Source organism: Salvelinus fontinalis, chromosome 19 (genome assembly GCF_029448725.1).
Source record: "Salvelinus fontinalis isolate EN_2023a chromosome 19, ASM2944872v1, whole genome shotgun sequence".
In the NCBI taxonomy this organism is placed as follows: Eukaryota; Metazoa; Chordata; class Actinopteri; order Salmoniformes; family Salmonidae; genus Salvelinus; species Salvelinus fontinalis.
In genome coordinates, this window is record NC_074683.1 from 41,760,385 (window position 1) to 41,786,370 (window position 25,986).

The 25,986-nt window shown below is 45.3% G+C and overlaps 1 protein-coding gene across 1 annotated transcript; it reads left to right on the forward strand.

Annotated features, from left to right (window-relative positions):
• The first annotated feature begins 18 nt into the window (after positions 1 to 18).
• On the forward strand, positions 19 to 20,917 carry LOC129816745 (importin subunit alpha-4). The gene is made up of 17 exons (XM_055871574.1): positions 19 to 351; positions 6,124 to 6,168; positions 8,947 to 9,036; positions 9,712 to 9,741; positions 9,855 to 9,907; positions 10,006 to 10,101; positions 10,737 to 10,822; positions 10,942 to 11,028; positions 11,166 to 11,335; positions 17,007 to 17,051; positions 18,362 to 18,493; positions 18,843 to 18,971; positions 19,170 to 19,274; positions 19,388 to 19,457; positions 19,701 to 19,865; positions 19,957 to 20,051; positions 20,135 to 20,917. The coding sequence occupies exons 1-17, from the start codon at positions 283 to 285 to the stop codon at positions 20,231 to 20,233; spliced, it is 1,566 nt and encodes a 521-aa protein (XP_055727549.1). The 5' UTR covers positions 19 to 282; the 3' UTR covers positions 20,234 to 20,917.
• Positions 20,918 to 25,986: the final 5,069 nt, after the last annotated feature.

Here is a 25,986-nt window from a genome sequence, read left to right on the forward strand (position 1 = left end):
ACTCTGATATTTCCGACTTGCAATTTCGTTGAACGCGACACGTGTATAAGTACAACCAGTTAGCATGTCGGACATTTCTGAGTTTCTTAGTTCCGACTGGCACGTTAACATAGCATCTGTCTCTGTGCGACGTCAGGGAGTCCATCAAAAATAGGACAACCGGTCTCGGAGCTCCTCCCTTTCTGCTACCGTAGCCGCCCACTCCCTGTACTCCGACGCGTAGTTGCTCTGTCTTTCACTGGAGATCACGAACGCCGGAGTACTCTTAACCAGCAAACAGCCATGGCAGAAAACGCCGGCTTGGATAACCACCGTATCAAGAGCTTCAAAAACAAGGGACGCGATGTCGAGGTAGGAGTGCATTTCGATAGGGTGGTTTAGACAATGAGACGTGTAGGATTTTATTTTAAGACACCGGCTATCTTCCCCGGCCTTGTCTGCCATTCTTTTGATGAAGCCTGGCTAGTCAACTAAGTTAGCTAGCTATTCACCGCCAGCCTGCTGTTGTGTGCTGAGTTTATCCGGAATATCCTCCTTTTATTCGTCATCATAACGAACGGGCGTGGTTTACGGCCCTTATTCTCCATCAAATAGTTTGAAATGTCAGCCGGTTTCACCGACAACGAAAAGCTCTAGCCTAGGTAACTAATGTTAGCTGATTAACGTTACCTAACTAAGCTATCGTACCACCGGTTTTGAAAGCAAACTCACGTTAGAGTTGACAGCCCAACTAGCATAAGCCAGAGTAGCTAGAGTATATGTCGATAACTAGCTAATCTAGCTGGTTTGGCTATCTATTAGCTAATTAGACCCCCTTGATAACTTGTCTTTTTTGCTAGCACCTATATCCAACCATAATTAGACCGATGATTCCGACCCTACAGTTACGCTTGTTTACATTGACCTACACTGGGGTCGGAACGCCATCAGGGACACACGGCCTAGCAGGTGTGAGATATGGGTCGGAAAACGTACCTCAATGTAGGGAATGGGATATACCACTGTACTCCACATTTTCCTTGATCGAAAATGATACATGGAGAAGATTGAAATACTGCAAATTTTTCCAGAAAACTCCCATTTCCGTCCTCATTGTCATAGCAGTAGCCACAGCAACCATTTTGGAATGGCAGCGTCAGCCAATCAGCTCCTTTGTTGTTCAATGCCATGTGCCATTCCATAATGGCTGCTGTGGTTACTGCTAGCTAGCATGAGGATGAAATGGGCAGCTTTTCGGAAAACCAGCTGTATTTCAATCTTTTCGATATATCAGTTTGGGTAAAGGTAAAATGTACAGTGGTATATCCCATCCCTGCATTGATGTACATTTTATATTGTGCGCCTGCTCTGCAGTGTCTTAATATAACCTTGATGACTTTCCGATCCCAGTGCAGCTCAGTGTAAACAAGAGGATCAACAGCACATTCAACTGGTGCAGTACATTAAAATATAATTGTATTCAACATTCTTGCTTCTAAAGCTTGTGACAGTAAATTTTCCAAACAAATGTATGGCATTAATCTGAGGTATCAGTCTGTCAGGCAAGGTCAGAATCATCCTGCCGTAATGAACTGTGAACTAGCAAGCTAGCCAGCTAAAATTGTCATTTGAACAACGGCCTGTGCAGAAAATATTCTTATGTAGCTAGCTAACTAGGTGATGATGTTGTTAATTGCCTGAATCTGTTTACTTGCCGCTTCCACCATCAATAGCTTGTTATCTGTATTGTTCTGTATCTCGTGGCTGTGTAGTCATCATCACGAAAGCTGTCATTGTTTTCAGCCGATGCTAGTAGTGGTAACCTTATTAAAAACTATGGCATGCTGACCTCATGCATTCATAGTGGTTAGCCGTGCCATATTCGACAATAGCACACACATTTCTCTCTTTACAGAGTTGTACAAATAGTTATATTTGGGATACCCCCACTGTATGAATGAATGGGTTTTCTGAGTAATTGTTGAATTAGAGTTGATTGTCTTTGGGAGCCATCTAAAACCATGGGAAGTGGACCAGTCTCATAGGTTGTTGTTTTGAAGCTTAGAGCCAACGTGACAAACACATGGCTACTATGACAGACATGGCCACGTGCACCACTGGGGCTATTTCGGGCATCCTGGAGGTCTGGCTTGGGTTCTCACTGGAGGTACAACCCGATCTGTGGCCCTCTAGAGGGGCCAGGAGGTAGAAGAAGCCCCTTAGCAGCACTGATCTATGACCTGGGAGTTATGTGTTCCTGCAATGGTTTTTAGGATTAGTCAAGAAATGCATCATCCTCCCCCTTCAGAATTTAACTTAAGTGTTTCTGCTAGATTTTACAAATAGGCTACTGAGTATGAATACTGTAGCTATCGTTATATGAATGGTAGTATGGGTGTTTCTGCTCTGGCCAAAGTGCCGTTGTCTTGGCAAGGACACAATGTAGCTTAGTTGAATACAGAAACAGTCTGGCACCCACTCTATAGTACGTCAGTATGGTGAGTACTGGGAAAATCAATCATTGTGGTTTGATCTAGGATGAACTTGCTCATAACCACAGATCTAGGATGAGGTTACCTAATCCTGACCTTAACCTCTAGGATGATCTGAAACTGCACCAGCAGAAGGGACTGCTTTGACCAATTCCTCTGTTCAACAGTCTCTCGATGAACAGCCTTATGGGATATCATGTGAGATGCAGCTCAGCTTATGGTTGAGCCATGAGCATTACTTATCAGATATCTGTTTTTCTCTGTAAATTCTAATGTGTTTGAACTTGCTCAGTCAGTGTTCTGTGCCTTAATGTTCACCCCAGTACACCATATCCAGGAGTAACACTCACTGTTGGCTCAGGACACTGCTCACCGGTCAAGCTATATTTAGACTACAGCCTAATATATGTACAGTGCCTTCAGAAAGTATTCATACCCCTTGTCTTATTACGCATTTTGTGTTACAGCCTGAATTAAATATATATTTTTCTCACCCATCTACACACAATACCCCATGACGACAAAGTGAAAACATTTTTGAAAACATTTAACTAGGCCACTCAGGAACATTCAATGTCGTCTTGGTAATCAACTCCAATGTATATTTGGCTTTGTGTTTTAGGTTATTGTCCTGCTGAAAAGTGAATTTGTCTCCTTGTGTCTGTTGGAAAGCGGACTGAACCAGGTTTTCCTCTAGGATTTTGCCTGTGCTTAGCTCTATTCTGTTTCTTTCCATTCTAAACTCCCCAGTCCTTGCCGACGACAAGCCTACCCATAACATGATGCAGCCACCACCATACTTGAGAATATGAAGCATGGTACTCAGTTACGTGTTGTTGGATTTGCCCCAAACAACACTTTGTATTCAGTACATAAAGTGAATTTCTTTGCCACATTTTTTTTCAGTTTTACTTTAGTGCCTTATTGCAAACAAGATGCATGCTTTGGAATATTTTTATTCTGTACAGGGTTCCTTTTCACTGTCATTTATGTTAGTATTGTGGAGTAACTACAGTACATTCGGAAAGTATTCAGACCCCTAGACTTTTCCCACATTCTGTTACATTACAGCCTTATTCTAAAATTGAATATAAAAATGTTCATCAATCTACACCCAATAACCCATAATGAGAAAGCAAAAACATATATTTTTATTTTTAGAAATTTCTGCAAATGTATTAAAATGTAAAAAAAAACCTGAAATATGACATTTTACACATGTATTCGGACCCTTTACTCAGTACTTTGTTGAAACACTTTTGGCAGCAATTACAGCCTTGAGTCTTCTTGCGTATGATTCTACAAGCTTGGCACACCTGTATTTGAGGAGTTTCTCCCATTTGTTCTCTGCAGATCAACTCAAGCTCTGTCAGGTTGCTGCACAGCTATTTTCAGGTCTCCAGAGATGTTAGATTGGGTTCAAGTCCGGGCTCTGGCTGGGCCACTCAAGGACATTCAGAGACTTGGCCTGAAGCCACTCCTGCATTGTCTTGGCTGTGTGCTTAGGGTCGTTGTCCTGTTGAAGGTGAACCTTCACCCCAGTATGAGGTCCTGAGCGTTCTGGAGCAGGTTTTCTCTTGTCATCTTCCCTTCGATCCTGACTAGTCTCCCAGTCCCTGCCGCTGAAAAACATCCCCACAGCATGATGCTGCCATGACCATGTTTCATTGTTGGTTTGGTGCCAGGTTTCCTCCAGGCGTGACGCTTGGCATTCAAGCCAAAGAGTTCAATCTTGGTTTCATCAAACCAGAGAATCTCGTTTCTTATGGTCTGAGAGTCTTTTTGGCAAACATTAAGTGGGCTGTCATGTGCCTTTTTTACTGAGGAGTGGCTTCCGCCTGGCCACTCTACCATAAAGGCCTGATTGGTGGAGTGCTGCAGAGATGGTTGTCCTTCTGGAAGATTCTCCACAGAGGAACTCTGGAGCTCTGTCAGAGTGACCATTGGGTTCTTGTTCACCTCCCTGACCAAGACCCTTTCCCCCGATTGCACAGTCTTGGTGGTTCCAAACTTCTTCCATTTAAGAGTGATGGAGGGGACCTTCAATGCTGTCTCGGAGCTCTATGGACAATTCCTTCGACCTCATGGCTTGGTTTTTGCTCTTAACATGCACTGTCAACTGTGGGACCTTGTATAGACAATTTACCACCGGTGGACTCCAATAAAGTTATAGAAACATCTCAAAGATGATCAATGGAATCAGGATGCACCTGAGCTCAATTTCAAGTGTCATAGCAAAGGGTCTGAATACTTAAGTAAATAAGGTATTTCAGTTTAAACATTTCTAAAAACCTCTTTTCGCTTTGTCATTATGGGGTATTGTGTGTAGATTTGATGATTTAGAATAAGGCTGTAACGTAACAAAATGTGGAAAAAGTAAAGGGGCCTGAAGAATTTCCTGAATGTACTGTACAATGTTGTTGATCCGTTCTCAGTTTTCGCCTATCACAGCCATTAAACTCTGCAACTGTTTTAAAGTCACGTTTGGCCTCGTGGTGAAATCTATGAGTGGTTTCCTTCCTCTCCAGCAACTGAGTTAGGAAGGACACCTGTGTCTTTGTAGTGACTGGGTGTATTGAAACACCATCCAAAGTGTAATTTATAACTTCACCATGCTCAAATGGATATTCAATGTTACCTTTTATCTATTTCTCCCCATCTACCGATAGGTGACCTATGCGAGGCATTGGAAAACCTCCCTGGTCTTTGTGGATGACTCAGTGTTTGAAATTCACTGCTCGGCTGAGGGACCTTACAATTATCTGTATGTGTGGGGTACAGAGATGAGGTAGTCGTACAAAACCAATGTTAAACACTATTATTGCACACAGTGAGTCCATGCAACTTATGGGACTTGTTAAGAACATTTTTACTCCTGAACTTATTTAGGCCTGCCATAACAAAGGGGTTGAATACTTGATTCAAGACATTTCAGCTTTTCATTTCAAGTGAATTTGTAAATAAAAATCTAAATTCAGGCTGTAACACATGTGGAAACGTCAAGGGGTGTGAATACTTTTCTGAAGGCCTGTATCTGTTAATCATAGTCTTCAATCTGAATCAGGTGTGTTAGTGCTTGGCTATAACAAAAGCCTGCACAGACCCACACTTGCCCTCTGCTGATCTAGGTGAGAAAGGTGCTCTGAGAGAGACAGGTGCTTTGGCTGGGTCAATGTTTGGTTGTTAGAGAAAGGAGGGGTCTCCCTCTGGTTCTCTGCTCCTCAGCCTCCCCAGACAGGGTCAAGACCAGACCAAGGCTGGGATGATGTGACTGGCCCACGTGACGTAAGGGGCTATTTAGGATGGCAATATGAACCGCAGCGCACAGTCACAAGATCTGAGACCAGCTCACAGTCATGAGTGTACTAAGAACACATTACCATTACACAAACACACATTGATTAACCTGAACCATTACGATATCAAGTGGTGTGTGTAACTTATGCTTTTAGCCTATTGCTTACACATTTTACCCCTCAATTCCTATGTTCTGACCTATACCTATATTACTTTCTAGTATCTCTTCATGCTGCTTCCAAAAGCAATTTGTGCCATTAAGAAGTCCAGAGAGAGGGATGTTATATTTTTAAAATGTGTTATCAATGAATTATCGTGTCTGTCTCATATTGCTCCCTGTGTGTTTGTGTTCCAGTCTATGAGAAGACATCGAAATGACGTGACAGTCGAGCTGAGGAAGGTGAGAGAAGAAGCCTGATTTTATATTTTGGTGATGCACAATTTGTGGGCGTACTTCCACGGCTCCCTATATTAATATTGACCTCCCTGCTTACCACACACACACACACACACACACACACACAGATCAATAGACGGGCTGTTCCTTTCTCACCCTGTGTCTTGCCCCAGACACAGACTTGGTATTCGTCTCAATCCATCCAGAATGATTCCTCTATGGGGGCACTAACCCCAATTTGACCCCCTCATTTTCTGACCATGACCCAAACATGATATTTCACCTCTCTGGATTGGCCTCTGATCCCTGTAAACTGCCTACTCCTCTTTTTCCATAACCGTAAACTAAGTAGTTAGGTTTCTTTGTTTTGCCCACTGCGGTGATTTGCTGCAGGTAGATATTGCCTTTGTCATTCAGCTGCTCCCTCTAGGCTTGGGCAGTATCCAGATTGTCACACTGACCTTGTGCCGTACCGGTATATTTGGTTATAACTGAACACAAAGGGCGCAATTTTCAACCCCCACTGAGCCTTTTTAATTTGCATGTTAGCAGTGCTAACAAGTACATGTAAAATCCCATTAAATGCTAACGAGTGCTTTGCAAACATTTTATACAGTCTCTGACCTAAACTCTTTTCAGGACAGACATCCCAGCTCATCCCAGTTATACAAGTAACAAAAGAATGCTGCCCAGTTTGCTGCACGCACAAAACAAATATTTGACAGCAAGGCTCTTGCTCCAGGAGGGGGTTCTCTGCTGTTACCAGCAAGCAAAGCTTGATTTTGGAAGAAGCTAACCACTTAGCTAGATAGCTAACTAGCTACTAAATTAGCAAACCAAATGCACAACTGTAGGGCATTTAGCACATTTTAGACAGTTAAATTAATAGTTATCAGATATCTAACAGGGCTAACTGGGCTAGTTGTGAATTCCACACTGGAACTAGATCACCTGGCTCGTGCTGCACAGCAGCAAGTGAGTCACAAGGCTCCGGTCTCTCATTGTTGTGTGCTTGTAAACAAACACCACGTGAACGGGTACTACCGTTAAGCTTCATAATCAAAAATGATGTGACCGGTGAAATGAAGAACGCAATCTTCTTTATCTACTAACATATTGCACAAGTTGACTGCAGGTATTTACTTAAGTAGCTAAAAATATTGAAGTGTATTTAAAAAAAAAATGGTTTCAATGGAATTGATAAACCATCCCGTGGCTATTTCCAAATATACAGTCCATGCCTAAGTCCCTCCACATGCCCACTACCATTCGCCTTGATCTGCATACCTATGTAATGTCACTGTACTATCCAGATTTGGTGAACATTAACAGACAACATCATCAGGATGCTGAAACCTAGATTAGATGGCAGTCCATGGAGATTAGCAGAGATTTACAACAATATCCAGATGTAATCTATCCTGAGGTGCTCGCTGTGCTTGCCTATTTGATGTGGATGCCTAAATCGGAACCGTGTAATGGCTACAATACACCCAATTAGTATGGTTGTCATGCATTTACTTACACCTTTGTAATAGGGCTGCACAATGAATCAAAGTTGAATCGAAATTGCAATATTGACATGTGCAACACCATGAATGTAACATTCAAATATAATAAGGGTCCCCTGGGAAACTTTGACTAACACTTTGGGTCATACCCTGTCACAACTTCTACTCTACCTGTCTTTGTCATTAGTTGTCATGCCACACAATGCCAACCATAGAATCGGAATACCAATTTTATTTTTATGATTTCAACAGTTCACCCAAGTGTTTTGATCAAAATCGCAGTCACAATTTTCTTCACAAAAAAAACCTGTTAGATGATTTGCCCATATCGTGCAGCCCTGTGTTGTGACGAGCCAGAGACTGAAGGGTTTCTCTTCTCCTCTCCGGTGATTGGCAGGTATCCCTGTCAGTCATACATCCAACAATTCGCTGCTCTCATGTTGACTTGGTGATCTCTGACACGAGTCCCCTGGTCAGGGCTTTGAATCTTACTTCCCCCTCCCCCAACTCTTCCCCTGTAAACCCCCCTCAGGGCTTTGACACACTCCTCACTCTCCTTCCTCTTCACACGTTTTTTTTTCTTTCTCTGAGGTTAAAACAATCGCCTGTAGTCGTTGCTAAGTTACCATTGAGGAAGAGAGGGAGACATGGCTAGAAACTAGTTTAGGGCCTAATTCAGTGAGAGAGCGAAAAAGAAAGAGCCGAGTTAGTGTGCTGCCGTAGTCTGGCTCCACATTCCATTATGCCAGAGCAGAGAGCAGCACAGGGATGGTTAGTCACCAGCAGTGACGCACGGCCCAGCACTGCAGCACACACTGGAATGTAGGCCAAGGGATTCTCCTCCCTCCCTCCCTCCCTACCACTGACTCACATGCCGACCGGCTGTGTCTGTCTTTTTCACGCTCTATTCAACACCAGTATGGGTGTGTCTCACGGTGCCTGCTCCTCAACTTTCTAGGAGTGTATGCCTATGTTTTTTGTGTGTTTTAATTGGGGGTGTTTTGATTAGTGTGTCTCTATAGGGGACATCCCTCATAACAACACCGGGTTTGTACTTAGTCTCTCCGTACAGGGGACAAAGGTTCCAGAGATGACCCCAACATACACCAGTACACACATTCTATTGATGCGAGGGCCAGCTGTTTTTCAACCTTTATCTGTCTCGCAGTCACAAAAAGTTTGCTGTAGGAGTTTGCGCTGCTACTCTGTCGCGTATTTGAGTATTCATCAGTGTGTTTTATTCTCTTGTCCCTCCCCTCTCTTCCGTCAGAACAAACGAGACGAGCATCTCCTGAAGAAGAGGAATGTCCCACAGGAGGACAGTCTGGAGGACTCCGACTTCGACTCCGACTTCAAAGGGGTATGTGGGATGTCTGTGTTCCACTTTAGCGACCCATTTGCCATTGCAGTGGGATGAGAGGCTTGTTCCAGATAGAGAATCTAGGCAGTACATTTCTGTCTGTTTGGACAGGGAAGGTGTGGCCATTTCTCCTGAAGAGCTACTGGCATTGGACATTGTGTCAGCTCTATACAATACGTTTCTATGTATGATGTTGTAATCTAGACATGCGTCCTTAAGCCCCCCTGGTCTCTCCAATGCCCCCATGGCTTCTCTAGGGTTTGTATAATGTATCGTGCTCAAAGCCTTGTCACCCTGCTGACTGGAGCCCTGTCATTGAGCTAATGAGATGAGGAATAGGGTCTGGCCTGGCCTGACCTGACCTGACCTAGCTGCTACCAGGTGATGTATGGTTATGATGGAGTAGCATGGCATTCTCAGCCTGTGAGCTCATTCAGCCTCAACCAGCCAGCCAACACACCAACTTGGCAGCACAGGAAACACAGCGCTCTGAAAACACTGGCGTGTGGAGCGAGACCGAGAGGGACAGACTGTGTGTGTATCATTGACATGTTGACCGATCAGTGTGAAGTAGCCAGATGTTTATGTGAATTGTATCCCCTTCCCCCATGTTGCTGATGTTGTTTATCTGTAACTTGGTACTGCTTTTGTCCCATCCCTTCCCCCCATTTGCAGCAAAATGTCACACTGGAGGCCATCTTACAGGTAAGGCTCAACTTTGTGTACAAACAAAGAATAGTGACAACTTGTATCTCCTTTGTTCTCCCTCCTCCTGTGAGAGTGTGATGCTGTAACTTGTTCTCTCTCTCTCTCTGAAGAACGCCACCAGTGATAATGCTGTGGTCCAGCTTAGTGCCGTACAGGCTGCCAGGTAAGTGTGTGTGAGATCTCTTCTCTGTTTTGAACCTCTCACCCTGTTTTGTATTCCATGATTTGAAACATAAATTTTCCTGTTTTTGTGTCTGTCAGAAAACTCCTCTCCAGTGACAGAAACCCTCCCATTGATGACTTGATAAAGTCTGGCATCCTGCCCATCTTAGTCAAATGTCTGGAGAGAGACGACAAGTGAGTCTGCTGATGCGTTAACCCAATGTCCTCCCCTGGATGGTCTCTACTAATGCACTGTTGGGACATTTTACTGGGATTACTGAAGACTGGCTAGGATACATGATGTAGAGGGGCTACTAGTGTGTGTGTGTGTGTGTGCGTGCATGCTTCTTTGTGTGTGTGTGAGGCACAGGGTGGTCCGTTGGCCCTGCCGTCCAGTGCCAATCCAAATAAAAGAGCATTCCTGTCCTCTGGATTTCCCCCATTCCCAGGACCTTGTTGTGTTCAGGGCCAAACACACACACACACACACACACACACACACAGGACCTTGTGGTCATGAAAGGGACAGACGCGCGCACACACCCAGGAGTCAGTACAGGAGGGCGCAGGGGTTGGAGGGTTACCAGAGCGATGAGCTGCGGATGCACAGCTGTCATGGCGACTGCTGCAGTCTGTCAGACAGACACTGAAATTCCTGGAGCACAGCGGGCACTGCAACCCAACACACCATTGTTTACACACACATTGTGTGTTGGTGTGGACTGAAGAGGAGGAAGAAGCGAGGGCAGGGTTAGGAGAAAGACACGTTCATATTCATGGAAGCCCTAGAATGATCTTTCTCACTCTCCCCCCTCCTTTCTCTCCTCCAGTCCGTCTCTTCAGTTTGAGGCAGCCTGGGCCCTGACCAACATAGCGTCTGGCACGTCACAACAGACCCAGGCTGTGGTCAAATCCAGTAAGTTCACCCTGCGGTCATTCTGCTCCGCTGTTATTCTAACTGTCTGGGCTTTGCTAATGTTTCTCTTTGTGTGTGTTAAATTGTCAATTCCTAACTGTGTTTGTACTCATGCACAGATGCTGTTCCCCTGTTCCTGCGGCTGCTCCACTCTCCGCATCACAATGTGTGTGAACAGGCCGTGTGGGCGCTAGGCAACATCATAGGTGAGTATGGCTGATACAGTTAACACATCTTTAAAGTTATGTTTGTGTGTTTCTTCTGTAATGACTAACCATGTGACCGGACCAGGAAAAACTGGTGCCCCAATGATGGCCTTTGACCTGTGATGCTCCTCCTCCAGGCGACGGGCCACAGTGCAGGGATTACGTCATCTCCTTGGGCGTGGTCAAGCCCCTGCTGTCCTTCATTAACCCCTCCATCCCCATCACTTTCCTCCGTAACGTCACCTGGGTCATTGTCAACCTCTGCCGCAACAAGGACCCACCGCCCCCCATGGAAACAGTACAGGAGGTACGTGTGTATTCCGATCAAATGCAAATAGTCAGGGTGGCCATTTGTTCAATTGTTCAGCGGTCTTATCGCTTGGGGGTAGAAGCTGTTAAAAACTTCTTGACGCTACGGATCCCGTTACCGGGATCATTTTCCTAAACAACCACTGAATTGCAGAGCGCCAAATTCAAAAATAATACTAAAAATATTTATAATCATGGAATCACAAGTGAAATATACCAAAACACAGCTTAGGTTGTTGATAATCTACCTATCATGTCAGATTTTGAAAATATGCTTTACAGCGAAAGCAATCCAAGCGTTTGTGAGTGTACCAATCAATGCTAGAACAGTTAGCCTAAAATTAGCTTGGTCATTAAAGTCAGAAAAGCAATAAAATTAATCGCTTACCTTTGATAATCTTCGGATGTTTGTACTCACGAGACTCCTAGTTACACAATGAATGTTATTTTTGTTCGATAAATATTAGTTTTATAACAAAAAAACGGCATTTGGGTTGCGCGTTATGTTCAGAAAACCACAGCCTTGTTCCGTTCCTGAAAGGCAGACAATTCCAAAACGTATCTCTAATGTTCGTAGAAACATGTCAAATGTTTTTTATAATCACACCTCAGGTTGTTTTTAACATACATAATCGATCATATTTCAACCGGACGGTAAACTATTCAATAAAAGAGGGAAAGAAAATGTCGAGCATCCCCTCTTGCGCGCAGGAACTAATCAAAGGACACCTGACTCGTTTTGAAAAATCTCGCTCATTTTTCAAAATAAAAGCCTGAAACTATGTCTAAAGCCTGGTCACAGCCTGAGGAAGCCATTGGAAAGGAATCTGGTTGATACCCCTTTAAATGGAAGAGGGGCAGGCAATGAAACAGGGATTTTTAAAAAATGAAAAAGTGCTTCCGGGTTGGATTTCCACAGGGTTTCGCCTGCAGAATCAGTTCTGTTATACTCACAGACAATATTTTGACAGTTTTGGAAACTTTGTAGTGTTTTCTATCGTAATCTGTAAATTATATGCATATTCTACGATCTGGGCCTGAGAAAGTCTGTTTACCTTGGGAACGTTATTTTAAAATAAATAAAAAACTATTCTGGCCCCTAGCGTCAAGAAGTTAACCTGTCTGGCTCTGGCATTCCGCCAGCGGAACTCCTCCCACATTCCACTGAAAAGGCAGAGTGCGAAATTCAAAATATATTTTTTAGAAATATTTAACTTTCACACATTAACAAGTCCAATACAGCAAATGAAAGATACACATCTTGTGAATCCAGTCAACATGTCCGATTTTTAAAATGTTTTACAGCGAAAACACCACATATATTTATGTTAGCTCACCACCAAATACAAAAAAGGACAGACATTTTTCACAGCACAGGTAGCATGCACAAAGCCAACCTAACTAACCAAGAACCAACCAAACTAACCAACAAACAACTTCATCAGATGACAGTCTTATAACATGTTATTCAATAAATCTATGTTTTGTTCGAAAAATGTGCATATTTCAGGTAAAAATCATAGTTTACATTGCAGCTACAGTCAGAAATTGCACCGAAAGCAGCCAGAATAATTACAGACACAACGTCAAATACCTAAATACTCATCATAAAACATTTCTGAAAAATCGATGGTGTACAGCAAATTAAAGACAAACATCTTGTGAATCGAGCCAATATTTCCGATTTCTTAAGTGTTTTACAGCGAAAACACAATATAGCATTATATTAGCTTACCACAATAGCCAGAAACACAAGCCATTCCCCAGTAGTAAAAGTTAGCGATCGTGACAAACCAGCAAAAGATATATAATTTTTGACTAACCTTGATAAGCTTCATCAAATGAGTCCTATAACATCAGGTTATACATACACTTATGTTTTGTTCGAAAATGTGCATATTTAGAGCTGAAATCAGTGGTTATACATTGTGCTAACTTAGCATATTTTTCCCACAACGTCCGGATATTTTTCTGACACTTTTTCTGACACACGTATTCTGACCAAATGACTATTCATAAACATAACTAAAAAATACATGTTGTATAGGAAATGATAGATACACTAGTTTTTAATGCAATCGCCGTGTTAGAATTCTAAAAATAACTTCATTACGACATCCAGCTTAGGTATAGCGAGAGAGTACCCAAAAGCTGGGCGCAAACGACTAGCACAACATGTTCGACAGATATATGAAATAGCATCATAAAATGGGTCCTACTTTTGCTGATCTTTCATCAGAATGTTGTACAAGGGGTCCTTTGTCGGGAACAATCGTTGTTTGGATTTAGAACGGCCTTTTTCCCTCTCGATTTAGCAAGCACACTTGCCAAGTGGCGCGAATCTCTCCATGTCAACAAACGGAAGAGAACGGAACACGGCAAAACTCCCGAAAAATTTTCAATAATCTGATTAAACTATATTGAAAAAACATACTTTACGATGATATTGTCACATGTATCAAATAAAATCAAAGCCGGGTATATTAGTCTTCCATAACGGCAGCTTATCAAAAGGCAAATCCAGGTCCCTCCTCGCGCTCTCCAGAAAACAGGAAACTGGTGACACTTCATGCCAAGAGCTATAATTCGAGTCCAGATCAAGTTACACACTCAATTTCTTCTCTCACTGCTTGTCGACATCTAGTGGAAGACGTATGAAGTGCATCTAAACTAATAAATAACAAGGACTTTAATAGGCAGCCCCTAGAAGAATGCATCGATTTCAGATTTTCCACTTCCTGTCAGGAAGTTTGCTGCAAAGGGAGTTCTGTTTTACTCACAGATATAATTCAAACGGTTTTAGAAACTAAAGTGTTTTCTATCCAATAGTAATAATAATATGCATATTGTACGCGCAAGAATTGAGTACGAGGCTGTTTAAATTGGGCACGATTTTCCCCCAAAGTGAAAACAGCGCCCTCTGTCCTCAACAGGTTAAGGAGCCTTTTGGTCCCAGACTTGGCGCTCCGGCACCGCTTGCCGCCTGTTTTGGCACCCTCTGTAGCGTCTTACGGTCGGATGCCAAGAGGTTGCCAAACCAGGCGGTGATGCTACCGGTCAGGATGCTCTCAATGGTGCAGCTGTACAACTTTTTGAGGTTCTGGGGACCCATGCCAATCTCTTCAGTCTCCTGAGGGGGAAAAGGCATTGTCGTGCCCTCTTCACGACTGTCTTGGTGTGTTTGGACAATAATAGTTTGTTGGTGATGTGGACACCAAGGAACTTAACTTTCCACCCGCTCGGCTACAGCCCCGTCGATGTGAATGGGGGCATGTTCGGCACTCCTTTTCCTGTAGTCCACGATCAGCTCCTTTGTCTTGACCACGTTGAGGGAGAGGTTGTTGTCCTGGCACCACACTGCCAGGTCTCTGACCTCCTCCCTATAGGCTGTTTTATTGTTATCGGTGATGAGGCCTACCAGTTGTGTTGTCAGCAAACTTAATGATGGCGTTTGAGTCGTTCTTGGCCATGCAGTCATGGGTAACCAAGGCGTACAGGAAGGGACTAAGCACCCCTGAGGGGCCCCCGTGTTGAGGATCAGTCTGGCATATGTGTTGTTGCCTACCCTTATTACCTGGGGGTGGCACGTCAGGAAGTCCAGGAGCCAGTTGCAGAGTTAGGTGTTTAGTCTCAGGGTCCTTTGCTTAGTGATGAGCTTGGAGGGCACTATGGTGTTGAACGCTGAGCTGTAGTCAATGAACAGCATTCTCACAGAGGTGTTCCTTTTTCCAGGTGGGAAAGGGGAGTGTAATTGAGATTGCGTCATCTGTCGGGGCGGTATGCAAATTGGAGTGGGTCTAGAGTTTCTGGGATGATGGTGTTGTGAGCCATGACCAGCCTTTCTAAGCACTTCATGGCTACTGATGGGAGTGTTACGGGCGGTAGGCATTTAGGTAACCTTTGCTTTCTTGGGCACATGGACTATGGTGGTCTGCTTGAAGCCTGCTGTATTACAGACTCGGTGAGGTTGAAAATGTCAGTGAAGACACTTGGTCCGTGCATGGTCTGAGTACACATCCTGTTAATCCATCTGGCCTTGTGAATTTTTACCTGTTTAAAGGCCTTGCTCACATCAGCTACAGAGAGCGTGATTACACAGTCCTCCGGAACAGCTGGTGCTCATGTACGCTTCAGTGTTGCTTACCTTGACACAAGCATATAAGGCATTTGGCCTGTCTGGTACTCTCGTGTCACTGGGCAGGGTTTCCATTTGTTGTCTGTAATAGTTTTCAAGCCCTGCCACTTCTGATGAGCGTCAGAGCCGGTGTAGTAGGATTCAATCTTTGTCCTGTATTGATGCTTTGCCTGTTTGATGGTTCGTCTGAGGGCATAGCCGGATTTCTTATATAAGCGTCTGGCTCCTTGAAAGCGGCAGCTCTAGCCTTTAGCTCGTTGTGGATGTTGCCTGTAATCCATGGCTTATGTACGTACGATCACTTATTGATGAGAACGATGACTGAGGTGGTGTACTCAATGCCATTGGATGAGTCCCGGAACATATTCCAGTCTGTGCTAGCAAAACAGTCCTGTAGCATAGCATCCACGTCATCTGACCACTTCCGTATTGAGTGAGTCACTGGTACTTCCTGTTTTTAGTTTTGCTTGTAAGCAGGAATCAGGAGAATAGAATTATGGTCAGATTTGCCAAATGGAGGGTGAGGGAGAACTTTGTATGCGTCTCTGTGTGGAGTAAAGGTGGTCTAGTTTTTTTTTTTTCTGGTTGCACATGTAACATGCTGGTAGAAATGAGGTGAAACAGATTTAAGTTTGCCTGCGTTAAAGTCCCAGGCAACTGGGAGCGCCGCTTCTGGGTGAGCATTTTCTTGTTTGCTTATGGCCCTATACAGCTCGTTGAGTGCGGTCTTAGTGTCAGCATTGGTTTGTGGTGGTAAAAGATGGCTACGAAAGATATAGATAGTGTGATCTGCAGCTTATCATGAGATAAGCAGTACCTCGAGACATCGCGCACCAGTTGTTATCGTCTTACCGGACGTAGCTGTTCAGTCCTGCCGGTGCACGGAAAACCCAGCCAGCTCTATTATCCATGTCGTCGTTCAGCTACTACTCAGTGAAACAACATAAGATAATACCGTTTTTAATGTCCCCTTGGTAGGATAGTCTCGAACGGAGCTCATCCAGTTTATTCTCCAGTGATTGCACGTTGGCCAATAGAACAGATGGTAGAGGCGGGTTACCCACACGCCAACAAATTCTCACAAGGCACCCGGATCTGCACCCCCTGTATTCCGTCTTTTTCTTCATACGAATGACGGGGCTTTGGGCCTGGTCCGGGAGAAACCGTATTTCCTTCACGTCAGACTAATTAAAGAAGAAAAAATTTGGCCAGTGCGAGGTGAGTAATCGCTGTTCTGATATCCAGAAGCTCGTTTCAGTCGTAAGAGACAGTAGCAGCAACATTATGTACAAAATAAGTTACAAACGATGTGAAAAAACTCACAATTGGTTAGGGGCCCGTAAAATGTCAGTCATCTCCTCCAGTGCCATTAGGTATTCCAATTTATGAGTAGAGTTATAGTGGTGCTTTCTCCAGCTAGTCAGACAAATCACGTATCACTAGGGGGAATGTTTAGCTACATGACTTTACATGGCCACATTTCCAGTCTGCTTTTGACTCTCCTCTCTCCACTTGTTTTTCGTCTCTTTCCCAGCTTCTCCCAGCGCTGTGTGTTCTTATATACCACACAGATATAAATGTAAGTATGAGAGCATACAGTGCCTTCAAAGTATTCACACCCTTTGATTTATTCCACATTGTGTTGTTACAGCCTGAATTCAAAATGTATTAAATACTTTAAAAAATATATATATCTCACCCATCTACACACAATACCCCATAATGACAAAGTGAAAAGTTTTTTGACATCTTTGCACATTTATTGAAAATGAAATGCAGAAATGTATCTCATTGACATAGGTATTCAAACCCCCGAGTCAATACTTTGTAGAAGCACCTTTGGCAGCCAATACAGGTGTGTGTCTTTCTGGGTAAATCTCTAAGAGCTTTCCACACCTGGATTGTGCAACATTTGCCCATTTTTTTCATTTCTTTTTTTTCTTTTTTTAAATTATTATTTTCAAAATTCTTCAAGCCCTGTCAAATTGGTTGTTGATCATTGCTAGACAACCATTTTCAGTTCTTGACATAGATTTTTAAGTAGATTTAGATCAAAACTGTAACTCGGCCACTCACTACCTTGTTGTTGATCGATCCTCAGTTTTCTTCTATCACAGCCATTAAACTCTATACCTGTTTTGAAGTCACCATTGGCCTCATGGTGAAATGCCTGAGCGATTTTCCTTCCTCTCCGGCAACTGAGTTAGGAAGGACGCCTGTATCTTTGCAGTGGCTGGGTGTATTAATACACCATCCAATGTGTAATTAATAACTTCATAATGCTCAACGGGATATTCAATGTCTGCTTTTATTTTTTACCCATCTACCAATATTCTTTGCGAGGCATTGGAAAACCTCCCTGGTCTTTGCGGTTGAATATGTGTTTGAAATTCACTCTAGTAAGGGACCTTTAAAGATAATTGTATGTGTTTGGTACGAAGATGAGGTAGTCAGGTTAAACACTATTATTGCACACGGAGTGAGTCCATGCAACTTATGTGACTTGTTAAGCAAGTTTTTACTCCTGAACTTATTTAGGCTTGCCATAACAAAGGGGTGGAATACTTATTGACTGACGACATTTCAGCTTTTCATTTTTTATTAATTTGTAAATATTTTGAATAACTTAATTCCACTTTGACGTTATGGGGTATTATCGTGTGTAGGCCAGTGACAAATCTCAATTTAATACATTTTAAATTTAGGCTGTAACAACAAAATGTGGAAAAAGTCCAGGGGTGTGAATACTTTCTGAAAGCACTGCACATGTTTATTACAACTAAATGAACGGTTTGCCATAAGTTTGACATCATGTTAAGCCCTACCATACTCAGCTGCTTTAGTGAACAACACTTATTGGACTCCTTGGTTAACACTGTGTGTTTGTAGATCCTTGTAGACACGGTGTGGGCTCTGTCCTACCTGACAGACGGTGGGAACGAGCAGATTCAGATGGTGATAGACTCTGGTGTGGTCCCCTTCCTTGTCCCCCTGCTCAGCCACCAGGAGGTCAAAGTTCAGGTAAGGCGTCAACTGATAACATTCTGATTTTAGAAGACTGTAACAAACTTTGGTATGGTGAACTTATAAAATGCATCATTTCCTACCTCCTTCCTATCTGGAAGAAGAAAAAAACACTGATTTACTAAGATTGGATTGATAAAAGCAACAAATCTTGGCTCTACAGATCACTATGGTTATGAGTTTTTGCAGAAAAATGCAGCCATATGTTCAGGAAAAGCTCAGTGATTTTATTTCAAGGGAGGGAGGAAATTGTGCATTTTATAAGTAATACATTCAGGGTGTTCTATGCATTTTCTGAAACGCTGACATTGTGGGTGTTGACTTGCTGTGATGTCACTTCCTGCAGACGGCTGCTCTGAGGGCGGTGGGGAACATTGTGACTGGGACAGACGAGCAGACACAGGTGGTGCTCAACTGTGACGTCCTCTCCCACTTCCCCAACCTGCTCACACACCCCAAAGAAAAGATCAATAAGGTAGAACACGCACACTCTCCTAGGAGAGGGAACGGGAAAGTCAAGAGAAACGGGGAGGAGGGAAGACGCTTATGTCAATATGTCAAGGCTTTTCTATGATTGTCCTGCCAATAAGAAGTTGTTTGATTTGACTGTGTGTGGTTAGACTGTTAACAGAAAGTGTTCTGTCATAACCGCATGTGATTGGTTCGTTTACAGGAAGCAGTATGGTTCTTGTCCAATATCACGGCTGGGAACCAGCAGCAGGTTCAGGCAGTGATCGACGCAGGACTCGTCCCCTTGATCATCCACCAACTGGCCAAGGTGAGAGCCGTGGTGTGTGGTTGGTGTGTGCGTTTGACTGTGCGAGAGATGATATTTCTGTCATTGCTGTGTACTGAGTTGTTCTGTAGTGCTGACAGCCTGTGTGTCTGCAGGGGGATTTTGGCACTCAGAAGGAGGCAGCATGGGCCATCAGCAACCTCACCATCAGTGGCAGGAAAGACCAGGAAAGTAACACACACACACACTGCAACCTCAATATCAGCCAGACTATTGACTTGGACAGAGGTACAAGAGACAGGTATGGGGCTAGCACTGTCAGGCTAGGGCCTCTGTAGCTGGAGCATTCATACCAGTGAGTTTATGAACTAGTAGGCACCCAGTGACTGAACCTGATACACAATCACACGTGTCAGGAGTTATTTGTCAGAAATTCTTACATCTGTATTTTCTGATATGTTGATGTGTAGGTGGAGTACCTGGTGCAGCAGAATGTGATCCCTCCGTTCTGCAGCCTGCTGTCAGTGAAGGACTCCCAGGTGGTTCAGGTGGTCCTAGACGGCCTCAAGAACGTCCTCATCATGGCCGGGGACGAGGCCAGCACCATCGCTGAGATCATAGAGGAGTCTGGAGGTGTGTGTATGTATATTGCCATCATGGCTGAAGGTGTGTCTGAGGGGAATGTTTCTGTTGTCTGACTGCGCCTCCACTGCTCTGCTCTAAGGTCTGGAGAAGATAGAGAATCTGCAGCAACATGAGAATGAGGACATCTACAAACTAGCCTTCGAGATCATCGACCAGTACTTCTCAGGCGACGATGTGAGTTATAAAACACACACACACACACACACACACACACACACACACACACACACCTCTTACATTTCTTCTTTCTCCCTCAGATTGATGAGGATCCCAGTTTAATTCCTGAAGCCACCCAAGGGGGGACCTTCAACTTTGACCCCGCCTCCAACCTGCAGACGAAGGAGTTCAAGTTCTAGGAGCCGGTCCATCAAGCTGCACGGGTATTGTCAAACCCACCTCAGACATTCATCCACCTATCTCCCCACCAAACTGGCAACTTGCTACAGAAGGATTGTACACACCTACTATTACTTCAACATGGCCACCCATCTTGCAATTGAAGGATTCACCCACCACCACTACAATACTCCACCTCTGTACTGAAGGATCCCTAACAACTACCACCATCCATCACAACCTGGTAACCCAGGCGGGTCCAGGTAATTCATCCTGCACCAATACAATCTGATCTCAGGCAGTCGTAGCCGATGCTTTGAAATGTCGTGTAAAAATCCTATGGACGGAAGAAAAAGCCTTTTGGGGCAATATTTTTGAATTGCCAAATGTCACGATTTATACACGTACACACGCACAGAAACACAGTTGAAGACACTTGGGAAGAATTTGTGCAGACTTGTTTTAGAAGCCAATATATCACAGATGGGGAAAAGATACTGACGTTTGTTTACGGGTTCGTTTTGTGCTTCACCCCTGGATTGTCCCTTGGATTCTCATTCTCCCTCAGTCATGGTCACACACGCACGTCGTCAGTCGCGCACAGACACAGACACCGACAGTCTCACACAGAGACACACCGACAGTCTCACACAGAGACACACCGACAGTCTCACACAGAGACACACCGACAGTCTCACACAGAGACACACCGACAGTCTCACACAGAGACACACCGACAGTCTCACACAGAGACACACCGACAGTCTCACACAGAGACACACCGACAGTCTCACACAGAGACACACCGACAGTCTCACACAGAGACACACCGACAGTCTCACACAGAGACACACCGACAGTCTCACACAGAGACACACCGACAGTCTCACACAGAGACACACCGACAGTCTCACACAGAGACACACCGACAGTCTCACACAGAGACACACCGACAGTCTCACACAGAGACACACCGACAGTCTCACACAGAGACACACCGACAGTCTCACACAGAGACACACCGACAGTCTCACACAGAGACACACCGACAGTCTCACACAGAGACACACCGACAGTCTCACACAGAGACACACCGACAGTCTCACACAGAGACACACCGACAGTCTCACACAGAGACACACCGACAGTCTCACACAGAGACACACCGACAGTCTCACACAGAGACACACCGACAGTCTCACACAGAGACACACCGACAGTCTCACACAGAGACACACCGACAGTCTCACACAGAGACACACCGACAGTCTCACACAGAGACACACCGACAGTCTCACACAGAGACACACCGACAGTCTCACACAGAGACACACCGACAGTCTCACACAGAGACACACCGACAGTCTCACACAGAGACACACCGACAGTCTCACACAGAGACACACCGACAGTCTCACACAGAGACACACCGACAGTCTCACACAGAGACACACCGACAGTCTCACACAGAGACACACCGACAGTCTCACACAGAGACACACCGACAGTCTCACACAGAGACACACCGACAGTCTCACACAGAGACACACCGACAGTCTCACACAGAGACACACCGACAGTCTCACACAGAGACACACCGACAGTCTCACACAGAGACACACCGACAGTCTCACACAGAGACACACCGACAGTCTCACACAGAGACACACCGACAGTCTCACACAGAGACACACCGACAGTCTCACACAGAGACACACCGACAGTCTCACACAGAGACACACCGACAGTCTCACACAGAGACACACCGACAGTCTCACACAGAGACACACCGACAGTCTCACACAGAGACACACCGACAGTCTCACACAGAGACACACCGACAGTCTCACACAGAGACACACCGACAGTCTCACACAGAGACACACCGACAGTCTCACACAGAGACACACCGACAGTCTCACACAGAGACACACCGACAGTCTCACACAGAGACACACCGACAGTCTCACACAGAGACACACCGACAGTCTCACACAGAGACACACCGACAGTCTCACACAGAGACACACCGACAGTCTCACACAGAGACACACCGACAGTCTCACACAGAGACACACCGACAGTCTCACACAGAGACACACCGACAGTCTCACACAGAGACACACCGACAGTCTCACACAGAGACACACCGACAGTCTCACACAGAGACACACCGACAGTCTCACACAGAGACACAGAGACAGTCTCACACAGAGACACAGAGACAGTCTCACACAGAGACACAGAGACAGTCTCACACAGAGACAGTCTCACACAGAGACACAGAGACAGTCTCACACAGAGACACAGAGACAGTCTCACACAGAGACACAGAGACACAGAGACACAGAGACACAGAGACACAGAGACACAGAGACACAGAGACACAGAGACACAGAGACAGTCTCACACAGAGACACAGAGACAGTCTCACACAGAGACACAGAGACAGTCTCACACAGAGACACAGAGACAGTCTCACACAGAGACACAGAGACACAGAGACACAGAGACACAGAGACACAGAGACACAGAGACAGTCTCACACAGAGACACAGAGACAGTCTCACACAGAGACACAGAGACAGTCTCACACAGAGACACAGAGACAGTCTCACACAGAGACACAGAGACAGTCTCACACAGAGACACAGAGACACAGAGACACAGAGACACAGAGACACAGAGACAGTCTCACACAGAGACACAGAGACAGTCTCACACAGAGACACAGAGACAGTCTCACACAGAGACACAGAGACAGTCTCACACAGAGACACAGAGACAGTCTCACACAGAGACACAGAGACAGTCTCACAGAGACACAGAGACACAGAGACACAGAGACACAGAGACAGTCTCACACAGAGACACAGAGACAGTCTCACACAGAGACACAGAGACAGTCTCACACAGAGACACAGAGACAGTCTCACACAGAGACACAGAGACAGTCTCACACAGAGACACAGAGACACAGAGACACAGAGACACAGAGACACAGAGACAGTCTCACACAGAGACACAGAGACAGTCTCACACAGAGACACAGAGACAGTCTCACACAGAGACACAGAGACACAGAGACACAGAGACACAGAGACACAGAGACACAGAGACAGTCTCACACAGAGACACAGAGACAGTCTCACACAGAGACACAGAGACAGTCTCACACAGAGACACAGAGACAGTCTCACACAGAGACACAGAGACAGTCTCACACAGAGACACAGAGACAGTCTCACACAGAGACACAGAGACAGTCTCACACAGAGACAGTCTCACACAGAGACACAGAGACAGTCTCACACAGAGACACAGAGACAGTCTCACACAGAGACACAGAGACAGTCTCACACAGAGACACAGAGACAGTCTCACACAGAGACACAGAGACAGTCTCACACAGAGACAGTCTCACACAGAGACACAGAGACAGTCTCACACAGAGACACAGAGACAGTCTCACACAGAGACACAGAGACAGTCTCACACAGAGACACAGAGACAGTCTCACACAGAGACACAGAGACAGTCTCACACAGAGACACAGAGACAGTCTCACACAGAGACACAGAGACAGTCTCACACAGAGACACAGAGACAGTCTCACACAGAGACACAGAGACAGTCTCACACAGAGACACAGAGACAGTCTCACACAGAGACAGTCTCACACAGAGACAGTCTCACACAGAGACAGTCTCACACAGAGACAGTCTCACACAGAGACAGTCTCACACAGAGACAGTCTCACACAGAGACAGTCTCACACAGAGACAGTCTCACACAGAGACAGTCTCACACAGAGACAGTCTCACACAGAGACAGTCTCACACAGAGACAGTCTCACACAGAGACAGTCTCACACAGAGACAGTCTCACACAGAGACAGTCTCACACAGAGACAGTCTCACACAGAGACAGTCTCACACACCGACAGTCTCTCACAGCGACAGTCTCTCACAGCGACAGTCTCTCACACAGACAGAGACACACACAGACAGTCTCACACAGACAGTCTCACACAGACAGAGACACACAGAGAGAGACACACAGAGACAGTCTCACACAGACAGAGACACACACACAGAGACAGTCTCACACAGAGACACACACACACACACACAGTCTCACACAGAGACACACACACACACACACAGTCTCACACAGAGACACACACACACACACACAGTCTCACACAGAGACACACACACACACACACAGTCTCACACAGAGACACACACACACACACACAGTCTCACACAGACAGTCTCACACACACACACACAGTCTCACACAGACAGTCTCACACACACACACACAGTCTCACACAGACAGTCTCACACACACACACACAGTCTCACACAGACAGTCTCACACACACACACACAGTCTCACACTCACACACACACACACACACACAGTCTCACACTCACACACACACACACACACACACAGTCTCACACTCACACACACACACACACAGTCTCACACTCACACACACACACACACAGTCTCACACAGAGACACACACACACACACAGTCTCACACAGAGACACACACACACACACAGTCTCACACAGAGACACACACACACACACACAGTCTCACACTCACACACACAGTCTCACACACACAGTCTCACACAGACAGTCTCACACACACAGTCTCACACAGAGACACACACACACACACAGTCTCACACAGAGACACACACACACACACACAGTCTCACACAGAGACACACACACACACACACAGTCTCACACAGAGACACACACACACACACACACAGTCTCACACAGAGACACACACACACACACACAGTCTCACACAGAGACACACACACACACACACAGTCTCACACAGAGACACACACACACACACACAGTCTCACACAGAGACACACACACACACACACAGTCTCACACTCACACACACTCACACACACACACACACACACACACACTCACACACACACACACACTCACACACACACACACACACAGACAGTCTCACACACACACACACAGACAGTCTCACACACACAGACAGTCTCACACAGACAGTCACAGACACACACACACAGACAGTCAGTCACACACACACAGACAGTCACACACAGACAGTCACACACACACAGACAGTCACACACAGACAGTCACACACACACACACAGACAGTCACACACACAGACAGTCACACACACAGACAGTCACACACAGACAGTCACACACACAGACAGTCACACACACAGACAGTCACACACACAGACAGTCACACACACAGACAGTCTCACACACAGACAGTCTCACACACACACACAGACAGTCTCACACACACACAGACAGTCTCACACACAGACACACACACAGTCTCACACACAGACACACAGACAGTCTCACACACAGACAGTCTCACACACAGACAGTCTCTCACACACAGACACAGACACACACACAGACACACACACAGACACACACACACAGACACACACACACAGACACACACACAGACACACACAGACAGTCTCACACACAGACAGTCTCACACACAGACAGTCTCACACACAGACAGTCTCACACACAGACAGTCTCACACACAGACAGTCTCACACACAGACAGTCTCACACACAAGACACACACACACAGACAGTCTCACACACAGACAGTCTCTCACACACACACACACACACACACACACACAGACAGTCTCTCACACACACACACACACACACACACACACACACACACACACACACACAC